General features: G+C 42.9%; 1 protein-coding gene across 6 annotated transcripts in view; it reads left to right on the forward strand.

Annotated features, from left to right (window-relative positions):
* The window catches only part of LOC147880794 (uncharacterized), a 142971-nt gene that overhangs the window by 83059 nt on the left and 40759 nt on the right, over positions 1-19153 (forward strand). For all 6 annotated transcript variants that reach the window (XM_087371097.1, XM_087371099.1, XM_087371100.1 and 3 more), the window contains 4 exons: positions 830-892; positions 1181-1299; positions 1467-1527; positions 1809-1959. In XM_087371097.1, the coding sequence (XP_087227223.1) occupies positions 830-892; positions 1181-1299; positions 1467-1527; positions 1809-1959 (394 nt within the window). The remainder of the gene's footprint in view (positions 1-829; positions 893-1180; positions 1300-1466; positions 1528-1808; positions 1960-19153) is intronic.

Here is a 19153-nt window from a genome sequence, read left to right on the forward strand (position 1 = left end):
TTAGCAGTTTGTACTTCAATGTGAACAAGATCTTTGACTGTAGAGACTAATTGCAGGGTAGCGGGGGAATCCTTACAAAATTTTACAGCCTCATCAATTACTGCCTGCTTACTAGAATGTGAAGTCGAGCCTTTACTTTTGCCAGTGCCAATCGTAGCTCTCTCACTGCCTGCTGCAGTTAAAAAGTCTGATCTTGTTGCCCAAGGATGGGTCGTTTTGAGCCTTCTCGTTGGTAATTCTGTGCATGTGGAGAGGGTATCATGGCTGCAACTGTAGAGTAACAAGTAATGATGGAGGTTGAAGGAGTTGAGGGGGACTTGGAGGAGAGGGTAGGCCAATCCATAATTGGCTATCTATTGAACCCCCTAGCTTAACCTAACCCCCGGGTTGGGTTGGGGGTTTAGCCCAACTCGGGGCTAGGGTTAGTGTGTTTGCTGCTAGGCGAGGTAACTGCTGGCTGAGGCAAAGGGCTGACGGGTGGAGGGCTGCTAACGGGCTGTATGGAGAGGTACGGGCTGCTGACGGAGAGGTACGGACGGATAGGTACGGAGAGGTACAGGCTGCTGTGATGCGCTGCTACTGATGAGAGAGAGAGAGAGAGAGAGAGAGAGAGAGAGAGAGAGCATTCTTTCGCTTCTGTTTAGGAATATTCCCTGATTCTCACATTTTGGGCATGCACGTGCGTGTTTTTGTCTGTGTCTGTGGTCTCTCTTTTGCATGCTAGTGACTAAGAAAAGTGGTAAATTTTCCTGAGCTTCTCTTAATACTTCAATTGATGGTCTGCTCTCACTGAAGGCCTTTTGACAAGTCATCATTTGTGCTAGGGCAGACATGTGGGCTGAAAGATTGGCTGAGTCTTGAGAAGAAAGATTTACCAACGGGATCAAAGCTGGTATTTATCAACTTTTTCTGCATAGTTTACTGATATAAAAGGCTCGCTACTTATAGTATGGACGAAGGGTTAAGGGATGAAATATAGAGTAAATTCTAATAGTATTCTTCTTTGAATATAAAATTTTGAATTGAGAAATGTTCTTATCAGGAAATTAATGGTCTGAAGGGGTTTCTGAATGAATGCATTTTGGAAATTTTGTTTTTGGGATGGTGTGTTTGAACTTGGCAGTCTGCATGAAGCTAGAGTTGATCCTGAACTTTTTTTTTTTTGGGTGATTGTTTCAAGGTGATGTGCTTTAGCTTTTCGTTTTCTTTTTGGGGGGAACAAATCAACAGAGCACTAGATCATGCTTTGGAGCTGAAACCAAAATTAATTGTGTTGATTGCTCCACTCTTTACTAGAAGGTAAGCATGCAGAAGTGTCATGAAACGGCAGTTGAAAGGTGCTTTCAGCTTTCCTTGGTTGCAACTCCTTTTATCCTAATGATTTTACAAAATGGTGTAGGTTGGCATGGTATCTTAGTTCTTTGAATAATCTATTTTATCATGTTTGTGGTGCTTATATGGGTTAGGTTGGAGGAAGAGGCAAGTTATGATCTTGTATGGGAGGACTCTGAACTATTACAGAATGAGGTGCGACTTTGCGTTGGAAATCACATATCTTGTCATCTATCTATTGGGGTAGCAGGTTTTAGCCTCTTTGTGTTTGCCATCAGCTGAACCACTGTTCTAATCGTTTTATGAGCATAGCGACACTACATGCCCCATGTTGTGAGACAGATGACACTTATTGAGCAGAACCTTCACAAATGAACATGATGTTTATTGAATGAATTCACAGCCAATAGAAATGTATATGATTGTTTTGTTGAAGTACAGTTTATCATATAGAGGTATATCTGTGGTTCTGGCAGGTTTTCTGGCCTTGGGGGTTGATGGACGTTTCTGATAATGTTCTTGACAAACAAAAAGGGATATCGCCTGTCATGTTCCTTTGGAGCCGTATAGATTGGACAACTAAACATCGTCAAGTTGCATCTCGATTTGGTCATGTGCAAAAACAAGGTGTTGTACTAAAAGTGACTCTGATACATGAACGATTTATTGAGGATTCAGTATTGTATTTTCCAAGAATAAGTAGAGGAACATATTATTTTTGTAGGGCTAGGATCTTGGCAGTTGACACTTGGAACTTCATTATTTGGTCTACAGAAGGCTGCAGAGCAGCAGTTGAAGTAGTTTCATAGCTGGATGTGGCAACTATTGGTTGCTTCTTGCTGAGCCAAGAGATACATGAACTACCAAGCAAAAAAACAATTGCCGGTATGTGACACTCTGGTGTCGGAACAGCCTGCCCAGTCACTATCCGTGTAAGCATGCATGGTAAGTGAACCGTGATCACCATAGAAGAGGGCTAAATCGCCTCTGAGATATCTGAAGACTCTCTTCACTGCCTGCCAATGCTGTGAACTGGGCATGTGCATGAACCTGCTGAGCTGGGATACATCATACTGCATACTGTAAGTTAGGTCCCAAATGAAGGAAATGGAGAGAGTGAGAGCTAGAGAGAGTGAGAGAGTCGAAAGCTTGGAAGCTGTAGTTGCAATAGAATAGAGTGTAAAGAGAGTACAACACAAAGGAGTAGGATAAGGTTTTGTCCTAGTGACAAAACCTTAGTAGTCACTAACCATAGTTAGTGAACTAACTGCAGTTAGGGGGAAAAACCTCTAAAATGAGGGAAAAGTGCCCCTAACTAACTTATTATAATTCCAACACCCCCCTGCAGTGCCAATGTCATGTACAAGGCTGATCAATCACCAAACGGATATAAGTTCAGGGCACTGCGAAATGCCTCAAACTTCTCACGTGGTAGCGCTTTGGTGAAAATATCTGCAACGTTGTCATGTGTGGACACAAAGATCATACTGATCTCTCCTGCATGCAACTTCTCTCTGACGTAGTGATAGTGAACCTCAATGTGCTTCGTGCGAGCATGAAACACTGGATTCTTTGCCACTGCAATGGCACTCTGACTATCAGTGAGAATTGGAGAAGGACCCTCCAAAGACAGATGAAGATCAGCAAATAAACGTCTCAGCCAGACACATTCAACTGTTGCTGTGAAAGCTGCCTTGTACTCAGCTTCACATGATGAGGTAGCCACTGTAGATTGTTTCTTGCTCAGCCATGAAATGCAAGATTTTCCCAAAAAGAAACAATTGCCACTAGTGGACTGCCTAGTGTCATAATCACCAGCCCAATCTGAATCACTGTAGGCATGCATCTGCAAGTCACCCCCCCTGGGAAATAGTAAGCCAAAAGACTTGGTGCCTTGCAAATAACGGAAGATGCGCTTAACTGCCTACCAATGCATAGTTTTGGGGGTGTGCATGTACCTGCTCACCTGAGATACTACAAACTGAATATCAGGCCTAGTATTGCAGAGATATATGAGGCATCCAACAGCTTGACTGTAAAGTGTGGCATCAACTGATTCTCCTGCATCATGCATTGTGAGTTTCAGCCCCGGTTCCATAGGAGTAGATATGGGCTTACACTCTTGCATGTTAAATCTGTCCAAAAGTTTCTGAACATACTTGGACTGAGACATAACAGTGCCACGTCTCTCATGAGAGAACTGGATCCCCAAATAAAAGTGAAGCAGCCCCAAATCTGACATATCAAAGTGGGTCTGCAAATCAGTTTTGAAATCTGCAATTTTGTTCTCATTGGACCCTGTGAGCAGTAAGTCATCAACATAAAGAAGGATGACTAATATTTCCCCCCCATCCATCTTGATGTAGAGGGTGCTCTCAGTAGGACTATTGTGCAGCCCCTTGCTGGTCAAAAAGGCATGTATCTTGGCATACCATGCACGAGGGGCCTGTTTCAGCCCATATAAAGCTTTATTAAGCTTGCAGACTTGAAGTGCATTTGCTGTAATATTAAAACCCGGAGGTGGTTTGACATACACCTCTTCCAGCAAGTCCCCATTTAAGAAGGCTGTTTTGATGTCCAACTGATGAACATTCCACTCAAAATGTGCAGCCATTGCAATTACTGATCGGATGGTAGTCATCCGGGATGTAGGAGCAAAAGTCTCCTCATAATCTATGCCCTTTTTCTGAGCATAGCCTTTAGCAACCAGCCTGGCTTTATATCTGTCAATGGAGCCATCTGGCTTCCGTTTGACTTTAAATACCCATCGTGTACCAAAAAGAGAAGAGGTGAGTCTTCTTTCACAAAATCTCGTTTTTTTCCTTAACCTCTGAAAATCAAGCATGAAAATTAGCACATAGGCTTAACAATGCAAGGAGAAACATGCTTCAACACTCACAAAACGAAATCTCACAAAAAATGAACCTACATTTTTTAAAGAGACACACCTTCTTGAAAAACTTCCTTTTCACATGAGCAAAGAGGGAGAAGGGTGGAGAGGGAGCACAAGTGTTGGGAGAGGGGCTGGGTAGGGGTGAGGAGTGTGGTAAAAAGGTTGGAGGAAAGCGAGAACACCGAATATAAGGTTGGAGGAGAGATTTTTGCTTTTCTCGCAACAGAGTTGTGACAGATGATGTTGTGCAAGGTTTTGGGTTTTAGCCCACAACGTTGCTATATAGCGACATTGGTCAGTCACTATATAGCAACACTTATATACTAGATGCATCACTATATAAGGTTTGGTGGGTGCAGATTACCCTAATCTTCTATGTCATCCATATATATATATGTGCGTTTGAGTATTGTACATAACCGGGGTTAAGGTACAGTGGCCTTTAACCCCCATAATTTTATTGTCCATGGATTAAGGAGTTTTCCAATCCAATTATTTTCCATAGATTAATATTTTACTCTTTGGACATCGATAACAAGTCCAGTAATTCTATGACACCTATCTTCCCTTCTGATTTAAGCTATCCTAACTTTAGCGTGTTGGATGGTGGTAGGTTCTTCCATGGAAAAATTCTTTTTCAATCCTAAAATAATTTGATTTTTGGGATTCAATCTTGTCTTTATAAATACCTTTTCTTATATATCATTTGATGTTAAAGTGTTGTTCATATATTCTTGGACCTTCTTGAGGGGTTCTAATATAATCTTAACACACATAGCATGTTTACCCTGTGGCAAGTCCACAACATCCCAAGTCTGATTTTTTGCAATGGACTGCAACTCATCGTGCATGGCATTCATCCAATGCACATTACCTTGTGCCTCTTCAAATGTGGCAGGCTCCTCTTCATCAAGGAGAGTACCTGCATATGCTGATTCCACTGAATTAGCACCTTCCATGTGCCTTGCTGCACTGCGAGTCCTGCCAGGTAACGGAGCATCAAGTTTACTCTCCCGGAGAGTCTGTAACAGCCAGTTTGGGACTGTTTTTGCTGCATGTATGTCTGCAATTTCTTGCTGCACCGCTTGTTCCACTGCCTGTGGAGGAGGCATGACATCCTGTGGCGGAACTGAAGCATTTGAAGGTTGCTGTAAATTCTGATTTGGATCAGAAAAATCAGCAGGGGAACCCAAAGCAATGGGTAGCAACCCTTGAAAGACATCTTCTGAAGGTGAAGGCATTTGAAAATCAGCCTGAGTGTGAGCTGAATTTTCAGAAAATATCACATCTCTACTTACAATGATTTTGCGTGTAGCAGGATTGTAGAGACGATACCCCTTGCTTTCTGCACTGTATCCAACAAATATGCATTTGATGGCTTTATCTGACAATTTGTGCCTAAATTCAACTGGCACATGTGCATAGGCAAGGCATCCAAAGACTCGGAAGTGATCCACTGAAGGCTTCCTCTCATTCCAGACCTCAAAAGGAGTTTTTGTTTTTAAAGCCTTAGTGGGAGCCCTGTTCAAAATGTAATTGGCACACATCAAACCCTCTAACCAGAATTTATGAGGCATGTGTTTGCTTTTCAGCATACATCTGTCCATCTCCATGAGGGTTTTATTTTTCCTCTCAGCTTTGCCATTTTGCTGAGGGGTTAGCCTGACTGTGAGCTGATGCACAATACCCTTTTGTTTGAGGAAAGCATCAAATTCTGCAGATAGGTATTCCCCACCTCTATCCGTGCGTAATGTCTGGATCTTGAGCCCGGTTTCATTTTCAACCATGGCTGAAAAGTGTTTAAACACTGTGAACACTTCAGATTTCTTTTTCAGCCCATAAACCCAAGTAAAATTGGAGTAGTCATCAATAAATGTGACAAAGTAGAGATGACCACCCAATGACGGATTCCTCATGGGACCACAGACATCACTGTGTATAAGCTGCAATTTGCGAACAGCTTTAACTGAACCATCCTTCTTGAAGGGAAATCTATGCATTTTACCTAAAATGCACCCTTCACAGGCATGTGGAGGAGGTATCTCAAGAGGTGGCAATGCATCAACCATTGAAAATTTCTGAAGTGTCATTAAGCTGTTGTAATGCATGTGGCCATATCTGGCATGCCATAATTCTGCATTTTGCATGGCAACTGTAGGGGTAGAAATTGCCAAAGCATGAGCTGCTCTTTTCTGAAAAATATCAAGCTGAAAAAGCCCACGCAGCAGAGTACCAGATAACATTAAGGCATAGTTAGCTTCCCTGTCCCGGACAGCACATTTGTCATCCTCAAAGATGACCTGAAATCCCCCTCTGTTAAGAGTGGACACTGAAAGGAGATTTTTGGTTATGCCAGGCACATATAAGACATCAGAAAGTCTGAAAATTGAGCCATCAATTGCAGTGAGCTCAACTTCTCCTGTGCCACGTACTGAATATGAGGAGTTGTTGGCACAAGTGACTTTCTTACCAACAGGAGGTGGATGCAAGGAAGTAAAAAGACACTTTCTCGAAGTGATGTGCTTGGATGCACCGCTGTCAAAATACCATGTGTTCAGTGTTTCATCAACACTGAAAGCAGATGCATCTGTAGAAGAGTCAAAACTGCAAGTCAAAAAAGCATATGTATCATCACTGCAAGAGGCTGTACTATCCCGAGCATCTGGAACAGCCAACCTAGAATCAGAAATGCAAGATAAAAAGGCATAATCTTGACCAACAAAGTTGGCTGCAGCATCCCCACTGTCAGATGCACAAGGGGCTGAATCTGAAACAGCCATTCCTGAGCTGTTTTTCTTTTCCTTTGCAATCCTTTTCCTGCATTCTGCTATGTGATGACCTGGCTTTTTGCAGTAGTGACAAAAACCCTTCTTTTTGGGCTTGCTTGCATCACTTTTAGCCTTTTGTGAAGGCTGTCCTGACCCACTGGAAGGCTGATTTGTTGCTGTTTTTGCCTGTCCCTTTGTTTTTGATTTGAACTTTGAGAGCATGGCTTGTTCACCTGCACGTGAAGCCAAAGTTTTCCTGGTCTGCTCTTCCTGAAGCAGAAGTCCTATCAACTCATGAAAAGAAAGAGGATTTGCACCCCCCCTCAATGATAAATTCAGCGAAGTGTGAAAGCTGAGATAAGACTCGGGAAGAGAATTCAGAGTGGTTGTAATCATCTCTGAATCAGGAATAATTTCATCTATGTTTAACAACTGCTCTCTGAGATCCTGTAGCTTAGTGAGGTGGGCTGACATGGAGTCACCCTCCTCCATATGTGTATTGCTCAACTCTCTTTTTAAAAAAGATACCCTGGCATCATTCCGTGCTGCATACATGCTTTCCAAAATATCCCACGCTGCCTTGGAGGTCTTACACGACCGGATATGCGGAATGATTGGTCTTTTCACTGAAAGAGAGATGCATGACAAGGCTAAGGCATCCCGTGAATCCCATCTCTTTTGCTCAGGAGTATTGACTGTAGCTGCACCAACAACTTGTCCTGCAGCTGCACCTTGTGCACGTCCTCTTCCACCTCCTTGCTGAGGAGGGGTAGCAGGTGCAATATCTGCTGGTCGGATGTCATCCCCATTGACATAATCCCATAAATTGCGAGAAATCAGAATATTACGTACCATGAAACTCCAGAGGGAGTAGTTGGTACCAATTAATTTGTCTTCCTGTGAAAGACCACCGAACTGGAACTCATTCTGATTTTGATGGGCCATATCTGAGAAAGAGATTGAAGCAGATACAAAGCTGAATTCCCTTACTGGGAATAAAATGCACAACTCCCAAAAACACAGCCAAGCACGGGCTGTATATGCAACTTAGATTTCTGCACTTGAGCTGTCAGAAATCTGTCCAAGCATAAAACACTCTCCAAAATCTGCCAAAAGTGTTCCAAACACTCCAAGAAAGGCAGTATGTACTGAATACTCCAAAAAATGCTCTCCAAACACAAAAGCCCCAATTTGTGGCTAGAAATTGCAGCCAGAAAGGGGTAAAAATGCTAAAAGCCCCAAATCTGCAATTTTAATGAGCCTGTCAAAGAACACCCGAGGCTGGCAGCGACTGGTGCAGATCTGCAGCGACGATGCTCCTGCGACAGACAAAACAGACTGTACGGCGCTGTACGGAAATGCACGGACGCCTGTTCGGAGCTGCACGGACGTCTGTACGGACGCTGGTACGGAAATGTACGGACGTCGGTACGGATGTGGTACGTCGATGTACGGAAGCTCGGAGCTGTACGGCAGGCGAAATTGTACGGCGAGCTCGTGTACGGCGATGTACGTCAATGGTGCCACTTGTACGGCGATGCACGCAAAGGACGACACTTTGCGTCAGAATTCCGTACAGTCGTACGGATTGTACGGACAGATTGGCGCAGGCTGAAAGTCGAGGCTGAGTGTTGGAACTGAAGGGAGCAAGGAGCGCAACGCTCTTGGACCTGCTCTGATACCAAATGAAGGAAATGGAGAGTGAGAGCTAGAGAGAGTGAGAGAGTCGAAAGCTTGGAAGCTGTAGTTGCAATAGAATAGAGTGTAAAGAGAGTACAACACAAAGGAGTAGGATAAGGTTTTGTCCTAGTGACAAAACCTTAGTAGTCACTAACCATAGTTAGTGAACTAACTGCAGTTAGGGGGAAAAACCTCTAAAATGAGGGAAAAGTGCCCCTAACTAACTTATTATATTACATTGGTCACTGCTGAATTATATCTATAATTCCAACAACTGCATACTGTAAGTTAGGTCTGGTGTGGCACAAGTAAATGAGACATCCAACAGCCTGTTGGTAAAGAGTAATATCACATGGTGGGCTCCCATCATGAGCTGAAAATTTGAAGCTTGCAATCTTCAAACTCAAAACGATCAAGGAGCTGTCTAATATACTTTGACTGCGACATCATAATACCCTCTCAATATGAGCAAACTGAATGCCCAAATAAGAGTGCAGCTGTCCCATGTCTGACATTTCAAAAGCTTGCTGCAAAAACAGCCTTGAAAGTTGCAATATGCTGAGTATTAGGGCCCGTGATCAGCATGTCATCCACATATAAAATCAGCACTAAAAACTCAGATCCACTCCCACGGACATAAAGAGTGGGCTCTATTCGGCTATTCTGAAAACCAAGGGACAGTTACTGTGCATGAATTTTAGCATACCATGCCCTTGGTGCCTGCTTCAAACCATAAAGGGCTTTTCTCAGCCGGCATACCTTGTTTTCAGAGCTAACAACCTCAAAGCCAGGTGTGTCACATAAACTTCTTCCTGCAGATCCCCATGAAGAAAGGCAGTCTTGATGTCAAGCTGGTGCACTTGCGAATGGTGATGGGCTGCAATGGTAATGACACATGTGATAGTAGTAATCCTGGAAGTAGGAGCAAAGGTCTCCTCAAAGTCAATGCCTTGTTGTTGGGCATACCTTTTTGCAACAAGACAGGCTTTGTGTCGATCTATGCTGCCATCAAATTTCCTTTTCAATTTGTAGACGCACCGGGTACCAATGGCATGCTTGCCAGAAGGTAGATCTACTAATTCCCATGTGTCATTTTTGGCAATAGATTGTAGCTCAACTCTCAGTGCATCCATCCACTTTTTGCTGTCAAAAGCATCTTTATGGCACAAAGGCTCTTCATTGCAAGCTATAGCAAGGAGTGCAAACTCAAGAAAGTGAACATGCATCTGTCTATTCCCTGATTTTGTCCGGGCAGCAAGAGGTTGATCTTGTTTGTTATCCCTCAATGTGTCAAGAAGCCATCTGGGAACTTGCCTTTGCTGTCTATTGACAGCTCTTTTTTTCTTCAATCACTGCATCATGAATATTGGGATCATTTTGTGCTGGAAGAGGAGCCTGCAAATCATTATGGGTTGCTGGCTGACCATTGCTTGTTGGAGGGCTTGCAAGGCAAAAAGGTGACCTCGAAGGCAACCGCAAGGACCTATAACGACCGACTTCAGAACAGCGGCACACAGAGAAACAGCACGAGATAGACGGAAGAAACTACACACAAAATTCCGCGACACCATACGGAAATCGAAGGCGACAACGAAGCTCGTGCACGAACCTTCCCACGTGAAGGTCTGGTCAAGTTTGGTTAGCCCAGGTCAAGTCAAATTAACTCACACAAGTTAGGATAGGATAAGATCATCAAAGGCTTGGTCAAGTTTTTGCCACATGGCAATCCCATCCATTATTAACAATGCCACATCATAGGTCATGTCACCAGAAACGTGTCAATTGTCACGTCAACAGTGACATCTGAGCATGCATAGTCAACACACGGTTACATCTTGCCAAGCACAGTTCTTGCACAACATGTGAATGCACACTTCTACATCATCTACAGTGCCATCATCCTTAGGGAATATCTTACGCAAAAATTCAAATGAGCATAACTTTTGATCCAAAAAGAATTCCATAGTGATGTAATGAAGGTACGATTGAGAGAAAGAGAGAGAGAGAGTGTATACAGTACAGGACGAGTCGAAGATGATAGTCACACAAACTTAGATAGATGGATAACATTACTAAACACAAGTACAAAGTACTTGTATCTAGGCCTAGGACTAAGTGTCCTAGGTGTCACATAGGACTATGTGTCCTATGTGGCATAGAAGGCACTAACACAATAAGTGCCTACACTTATGCCTACAAGGCACATACCATGGCCTATAGGGCATCACTAGAACCAGCAAAGGATGGCCTACAAACCCCCCTCCATGGGATGGGCTGAAGTATTCTGGAAACGTCTCAGAATACCTGGTAGTTTCTGGTCATGGTGGCACATTTTCATCCAAAAGGATATAGCCACCTATGAATGTACAAGGAATGTCAGATCATGTAACAAAGGGAACCAAGTGTAAAGCCTGTCGGAAGACTTCGAACTTGGGACGAGGAAGTGCCTTTGTAAACATATCTGCGATGTTGTCCTCTGTGGGAAGATAGGACAACTCTATGTCACCTGCTGACAACCGCTCCCGAACATAATGATAGTGAACTTCAATATGCTTGGTACGCGCATGAAACACTGGGTTACGCGCAATGGCCAAAGCACTCTGGCTGTCAGTGTAGACAATAGTGGAGGATGTCTGGCAAATACCAAGATCTGTAAGTAACTGTCGAAGCCAAACACACTCTATTGTAGCGGTGAAGGCTGCCCTGTACTCAGCCTCACAACTAGACGTGGCAACTGTCGGTTGCTTCTTGCTGAGCCAAGAAATACATGAATTGCCAAGCAAAAAACAATTGCCAGTATGTGACTCTGGTGTCGGAACATCCTGCCCAGTCACTATCCGTGTAAGCATGCATGGTAAGTGAACCCTGATCACCATAGAAGAGGGCTAAATCCTGAGTGCCTCTGAGATATCTGAAGACTCGTTTCACTGCCTGCCAATGCTGTGAACTGGGCATGTGCATGAATCTGCTGAGCTGAGATACTGCATACTGCAAGTCAGGTCTTGTGTGACATAAATAAATAAGGCATCCAACAGCCTGCTGATAAAGAGTGATATCACATGTTGGGCTCCCATCATGAGCTGAGAATTTGAAGCCAGGGTCCACTGGAGTAGAGATTGGCTTGCAATCCTCAAACTGAAAACGATCAAGGAGCTGTCCAATATACTTGGACTGAGACATCATGATACCCCCCTCAACATGAGCAAACTGAATGCCCAAATAATAATGGAGCCGTCCCATGTTGGACATGTCAAAAATCTGCTGCAAATCAGCTTCGAAAGCTGCAATTTGCTGAGTATCGGGGCCCGTGATAAGCATATCATCCACATATAAAATCAGCACTAAAAAATCAGATCCACTCCCACGGAAATAAAGAGTGGGTTCTGTGGGACTATTCTGAAAACTAAGGGATAGTAAGTGTGCATGAATTTTGGCATACCATGCCCTGGGTGCCTGCTTCAAACCATAAAGGGCTTTTTTAAGCCGGCATACCTTATTTTCAGAATTAACAACCTCAAAACCAGGAGGTTGAGTGACATAGACTTCTTCCTGCAGATCCCCATGAAGAAAGGCAGTCTTGATGTCAAGTTGGTGCACTTGCCAATGATGATGGGCTGCAATGGCAATGACACATCGAATGGTAGTAATCCTGGATGTGGGAGCAAATGTCTCCTCAAAGTCAATGCCTTGTTGTTGGGCATACCCTTTTGCAACAAGACGGGCTTTGTATCGATCTATGCTGCCATCAGATTTTCTTTTTAATTTGTAGACCCAACGCGTTCCAATGGCATGCTTGCCAGGTGGAAGATCTACTAATTCCCAAGTGTCATTTTTGGCAATAGATTGTAACTCAGCTTTCATTGCATCCATCCACTCTTTGCTGTCAAAAGCATCTTTATGGCACAAAGGCTCTTCATTGCAAGCTGTAGCAAGGAGTGCAAACTCAAGAAAGTGACCATGCTGTCTATTCCCTGATCTTGTCCGGGCAGCAAAAGGCTGATCTTGTTTGCTGTCCCTCAATGTATCAAGAAGCCATCTGGGAACTTGCCTTTGCTGTCTATTAACAGCTCTTTCTTCAAGGACTGCATCATGAGTAATGGGATCATTTGGTGCCGGAAGAGAAGCCTGCAAATCAGCATGAGGTTGAGGCTGATTATTGCTTTGTGGAGGGCGTGCAGGAGGCGCATGTTGCTGCTCAAAATCTTCTTCTGATGATGGTAGAGGTAACCAAGATTCAAAGGCATCAAACATGTCAATATCTGGCTTTGCTTTGCAGTCCACAAGAGGAGAAGATGAATGTTCAGCAAAGATCACATCTCTACTGACAATAATCTTCCCAGTATTTGGTTGATATAACCGATACCCTCTGCTCTCCTGGCTGTAACCATTGAATATGCATTTGATTGCCTTGTCATCAAGCTTATGTCTCAGCTGAGATGGTACATGAACATACGCAAGAGACCCAAAAACTTTCATGTGTGAAAGTGAAGGCTTCCTGCCTTTCCATGCTTCATAAGGTGTCATAGTCTGTAATGCCCGCGTAGGTGATCTATTCAGCACATAGTTGGCACACATTACTGCATCAAGCCAAAATTTATTGGGCAAAGACTTGGCCTTGAGCATGCATCTGGCCATCTCCATTGTGGACCTGTTTTTCCTTTCAGAAACAGGATTCTGCTGAGGAGTGTAAGGAGTAGTGCATGAGTGAATAATGCCCCGTGAAGAAAGAAATGCATCAAACTCCTTTGACATATACTCACCCCCCCTATCTGTGTTGAGGGTGACAAGCTTGCAGCCTGATTCATTCTCAACCATATTCAGCCATCTCTGAAAGCATAAGAAAACTTCAGATTTGGCCTTTAAAGGATATATCCAGCAATACCTTGTGAAATCATCAATGAGAGTCATGAAATACTTGTATCCTCCAATGGCATTTGTCCTCATTGGGCCACAGACATCACTGTGTACTAGCTGCAATTTCCTTTGTGAGAGTTTTGGACAATTCTTTTGAAAAGGAAATCGATGCATCTTACCCAAGAGACAGCCCTCACACACATGTTTAGGAACTGTGTGAGTCTGAGGTACATCATTAGCCATCTGGTGTGAATGCAGCTTTGCAAGAGCTCTATAATTTAGATGGCCCATTCTCTCATGCCACAGATGAGTTTCAGCAAGCTGTGAATCTGAAATAGCCAATGCTTCGGTGTAAAGTGCAGCTGCATGATGATCAAGGTGATAAAGCCCTTTTCGCAAGGTGCCAGTGAGAACTATGGCATTGTCATCACAAAGATCATATACTAGGCATCTGTAGCCATCAAAAATTACTCTGAAACCTGAAGTAGCAATTGCTGAAATTGAAATCAAGTTGACTTCAATTCCAGGCACAAAAAGAACATTTGTCAGAGTGACAGGATGACTGGAAATGGATGTGAGCTGCACATCTCCAACTCCTTTTACAGCATATGAAGCATTATTGGCACATGTAACAGTCCCCCCTCGAGGTGCATCAGCTAAAGAATGAAACAACTGTCTGCAAGATGTGACATGCTTGGAAGCACCACTATCAAAGTACCAGGACTGAGCATCATTAGAAGTAAAAAGTGCATCAACTTTGGAGGGATCAAATGAGCAATGGACAGCCCATGCCCAATCATCCTGAAGAGCATGTGCATGTGAAGCATCTGCAGGCTCATGGGATTCAATGGCATGTGAGGCATTAGCTGTCAATGCTGCTTTCTTTTTCTCCGAAGCAATGCGCTTCCTGCATTCTGAAATGTCATGTCCAGGCTTGCGACAATAATTGCATCTTTTCTTCTTTCCCTTATCTGCTGTATTTTTAGATGCATGAGAGGAATTGCAGCTGCTATGCGTAGAGAAATTGCAGCTGCTGTGTGCAGATTTTGGCTTGCCCATAGGCTTGGGAGCCTTGCCTCTTCCTGTTTGCTGTGAAGCAAATGCATGATCAGGAATAATTGCTTGTCTGTTAGCTCTACTTTGCTCTTCCTGCAAAAGCAAAGTAACAAGCTGATCAAAAGAATAGTGGTCTGGATTACCCATGGCCACTAATCGAAGGGTTGTAGCAAACCCTTGATATGTATCTGGTAGTCCATTCAATGTAGTACTGACAAGCTGTGAATTTGGCACCACTTCATCAATGTTGGCAAGCTGTTCCATGAGGTCCTTGACCTTTGTCAAATATGCATCCATTGACTCACCTTCATTCATATTCACTTCCTGTAATTGCCTTCTCAAATATGCAACACGAGCTTCATTGCGAATCTGATATAGAGAAGCCAATTTATCCCAAGCATCCTTTGCTGTCCTGCAAGAACGGATGTGTGGAATAATGATTCTCTTGCATGATAAAGCAATGCATGAATGTGCATTTGCATCTCTTGCATCCCATCTAGACTGTTCTTGAGTTGGAAGAGCAACAGCAGAAGTGCTAGATGAAAAGGCATCAGAAGTAGTACCACCTGCAGAAGGTGCAGCAGTAGAAACAACCACTGAAGGATTGGCTGGCCTCAGATCAGCCTTAGAAACAATATTCCACAAATGCTTTGCAACAAGAATATGTTTCATGAGATAAGACCACATCGGATAGTTGGTGCCATCCAACTTATCATATTCACGAAGAACTCCAAATAAATCTTGATTGTTCCAAGCCATAGCAACTGTGATAACTTGTAAAAGACCTGAAAACCAAAAAGCCTCAAGGCTATCACTGCAATAAGCTGGCTGTCCAAAAATGACAGCAAATATCTGCAACTTTCTGACCCAAATCAAAGGGCAAATGCAGATCTGACCCAAATGTGACTGTGACAGGCAATGTTCACTGCAAAAACAGCAAATTTGGCAAAAGCCCCAAATTTATTGAGGGCAAATAAGCCAAAAAGAGGGCAAATTCAGAAAAGCCCCAAATCTTGCTGAAATTTGGCAAATGTGACCCAATGTATGCAAATCTGACTCAATATCCTGCAAATCTGACTCAATGTCCTGCAAATGTAACTGAATGTCCTGCAATCTGATTTAATGTACTGCAATCTGATGCAAAAACAGCAAATTTGGCAAAAGCCCCAAATTTATTTAGGGCAAATAGGCCAAAAAGAGGGCAAATGTGTGAAAGCCCCAAATTTTGCAATGTCTTGCAAAAGCCCTGTAGATAAATTCGCACGACGGTTGATCTGCAGGTGTACGTACGGAGAAGATGATCGTACGGAGCTAGTACACATGTACGGAGAAGAGCGTACGACTGTCACTGTAGATGCTGATTCCGTACACTTACCATGGCCTATAGGGCATCACTAGAACCAGCAAAGGATGGCCTACATGTAAAAAGCGAAAATGATCATCAAATCAACCTCTACACGCTGAGTACAACATATGAGTATTACCGATATTTATAGGCCAAAAAATGAAGAACGAAGAAAGATGCTTCACCCCTTTCATCTCCACAAAAGGTGTTGTGATCCACCCTCTGAGGCCATAGGATGCACTCAAGATGAAGAGCCAAAATAGCTACAAGGGCAAAGTTGCCTGAACACATAGGGAGAGAAAGGAAGAGTGAATAATGAAGATGAAATCTCACATTTGACGACCTTGCAGTAGCTGTGTTGCCACCAAGGGGGGGTGTTGAGAACTGTGGTGCCATAGAGCACTAGTGAAGATGAAATCTCACATTTGACCACCTTGCAGTAGCTGTGTTGCCACCAAGGGGGGGTGTTGAGAACTGTGGTGCCATAGAGCACTAGTGAGTGGTACAAGAGTGAAAGAAGTAGATCGCAAGAATGAGGTGTTGACATATGGATCTAAGTGAGGATAACAAATAAGCCCTTGAGGCTTTAAAACAATGTACTTGAACATGAAATACGATTGAGTTATGTGTACCAATCTTGTGTCCTTTAAGTTCTTGTATGGTTTGATCCCCCTTGATCTTGTTGCTCATTTTGCATAATGCTCATGTGAGTGGTACAAGAGTGAAAGAAGTAGATTGCAAGAATGAGGTGTTGACATATGGATCTAAGTGAGGATAACAAATAAGCCCTTGAGGCTTTAAAACAATGTACTTGAACATGAAATACGATTGAGTTATGTGTACCAGTCCTTCTCATGGAAGTTCTTGTATGGTTTGATCCCCCTTGATCTTGTTGCTCATTTTGCATTATGCTCATGTGAGTTCATATCAGGAGTGATTTAGATCTTGCCTCTCTCAGGCAAGATGAGGTTTTTACCTAGATATCTCTGGAGTTTCATGCCTAGCATATTTGTCTGTCATTGAGTGCAATAGCATTCTGTACACAGCCACATTGGATTAGTCCTACTCCAAGGTTGTGAGAAAGTAAAAACTGTCTGCATAATATTTTTACAGTTTATTGTGGCTTCCTTACCAATGAAAGAGCAGGTCTAGTCTCTTTTGTATGACTTATTTGTCAATGAACTCCTCTATCGTTTGTAGATTGTCTGGTTGGGATAATGGCTGTCTTTTGCAGTCACTACAAAATAATGTAGCTCAAAAGATGCTTATTGACAGACGAGCTAATTTTAGTTTAAATAGGTTGCAAGTCCTGCAGGAGGATTGCAAAATAACATATCTCAAAAGATTTGTATGGAGAAAGGAGCTAATTTCTTTCAAAAAGGGATGTTGAAGACTAAGTAATCTAACAGCATTATATGTCTTTTGAAGAACAAATAGTTCATGGGGCTGAGCTGCATTTGCATACACCTGCACTTTTGTTTTAAATGTCAATTATAAAAAAACATTTGCTGTGTTTTGACATGTGATGGTTTTGCACTTGGGAATCTAGAATCCCATTTCAGGAAATTTTGTTGGCGTGACAGGAGCTTATCCAGCATGTCTCTCCTATTATCACTCCTGCCTACGATTTGCAGCTTGAGGCACCTTTCAACGAAAGGGAGCTGACTGATGCATTAAAATCATGTGGCAAATGGAGTCTCTGAGTTGGGATGGTCTCACTGTAGAGTACTTTCTTGCATATTGGGATGCCCTCAAATCTATTTTATTGCATATGATTAATTATGCTTGGTAAATCAGCAAATGCCAGATCTTGGAAGAAAGGTTTGGTCAAGCTGCTCCCAATGAAGCATCTTTGTGAATCATTTGCTGATTGAAGACATGTTACACTTATACCTGTCATTTTTAAGGTGGTTGCTAAAATGGTGGTATATAGAATTAAAGGTTTCCTGCATGATGGTCTACATCCTGCCCGGTATGGCCTCATACCTCGTAGACGTATCACGGATAATATTATCTATGCTCATGTTGGGATAGAATATGCAACGTACACTCAACAAGATGTGATTTTGCTACAAGTAGACATTGCTAAACCATTTGAAACTGTACAATGGACTTTATCTCTCGGACCATGCAATGTTTGGGAGTTTGGGGGAAAATACATGTTATTTATGGAATGTATTGTGACAGTAAAGCGTCTTGTATTTTGTTTGGGGACGTTTTTAGTGAGTGGAATCTACATCGCTCAGTATTGCAGGGATGCCCTCTTAGTGCATTGCTTTATGCAACAGCCACTCATCCGAGCTTTGATACATAGATCATCTTGTGGCTACTGATGCCTATGACTGCACAAGCTTATGTTGATGATTTCTTCTTCACTCCAAAGAAAACTGGGAAGGATCTTTGCAATTCATGCGTGCTTTATCACTGTATGATTGGCTGCTAGCTTGAAGGTAAACCTTAAAAAATCAAAGCTTCCAGCTTTGGATGCTAAAGACTGTCATCACTCTTTGTGGCCTCGAGAAATTGTTTTACCCAGTCAACTAGTTCGTCATCTTGGTTATCCCCTCGGATGGATCGTCACTCGCCGCCTATAAATGAATTGGGTGCTTGCAAACCTCAAAAAGAAGTTGGAATATTGGAATCTAGCTACCTGGCCATTGCATGTTCGACTCCATATTGTACAATCAATTTTGGTTGCCTAATACAATTCTTACCTTTGATGATGTTAGTAAGAAGATATTGCATGTTCCATGTCCACCCTATTGGACACTTTTTGGCCATAAGAGCATCAAAATTACTCTCCATGAAGCACCTCTGTTCGCCAAAGATGTTGGAATTATAGATATAATTCAGCAGTGACCAATGTAATATAATAAGTTAGTTAGGGGCACTTTTCCCTCATTTAGAGGTTTTTCCCCCTAACTGCAGTTAGTTCACTAACTATGGTTAGTGACTACTAAGGTTTTGTCACTAGGACAAAACCTTATCCTACTCACTTTGTGTTACACTCTTTACACTCTATTCTATTGCAACTACAGCTTCCAAGCTTTCTACTCTCTCACTCCCTCTTGCTCTCACTCTCTCCCTTTCCTTCATTTGGTATCAGAGCAGGTTCTAGGCCTTTGAGCCCTCTGCTCTTTTTCGTACCAGCGCCTTGCCTCCAGCTTCAGCCCGCTCCAATCTGTCCGTACAGTCCGTACGACTGTACGGCATCCTGACGCATTG

Source organism: Dipteris shenzhenensis, chromosome 32, assembly GCF_047967505.1.
Source record: "Dipteris shenzhenensis isolate YYH24624 ecotype China chromosome 32, Dip_SZ_1.0, whole genome shotgun sequence".
Taxonomy (NCBI): domain Eukaryota; kingdom Viridiplantae; phylum Streptophyta; class Polypodiopsida; order Gleicheniales; family Dipteridaceae; genus Dipteris; species Dipteris shenzhenensis.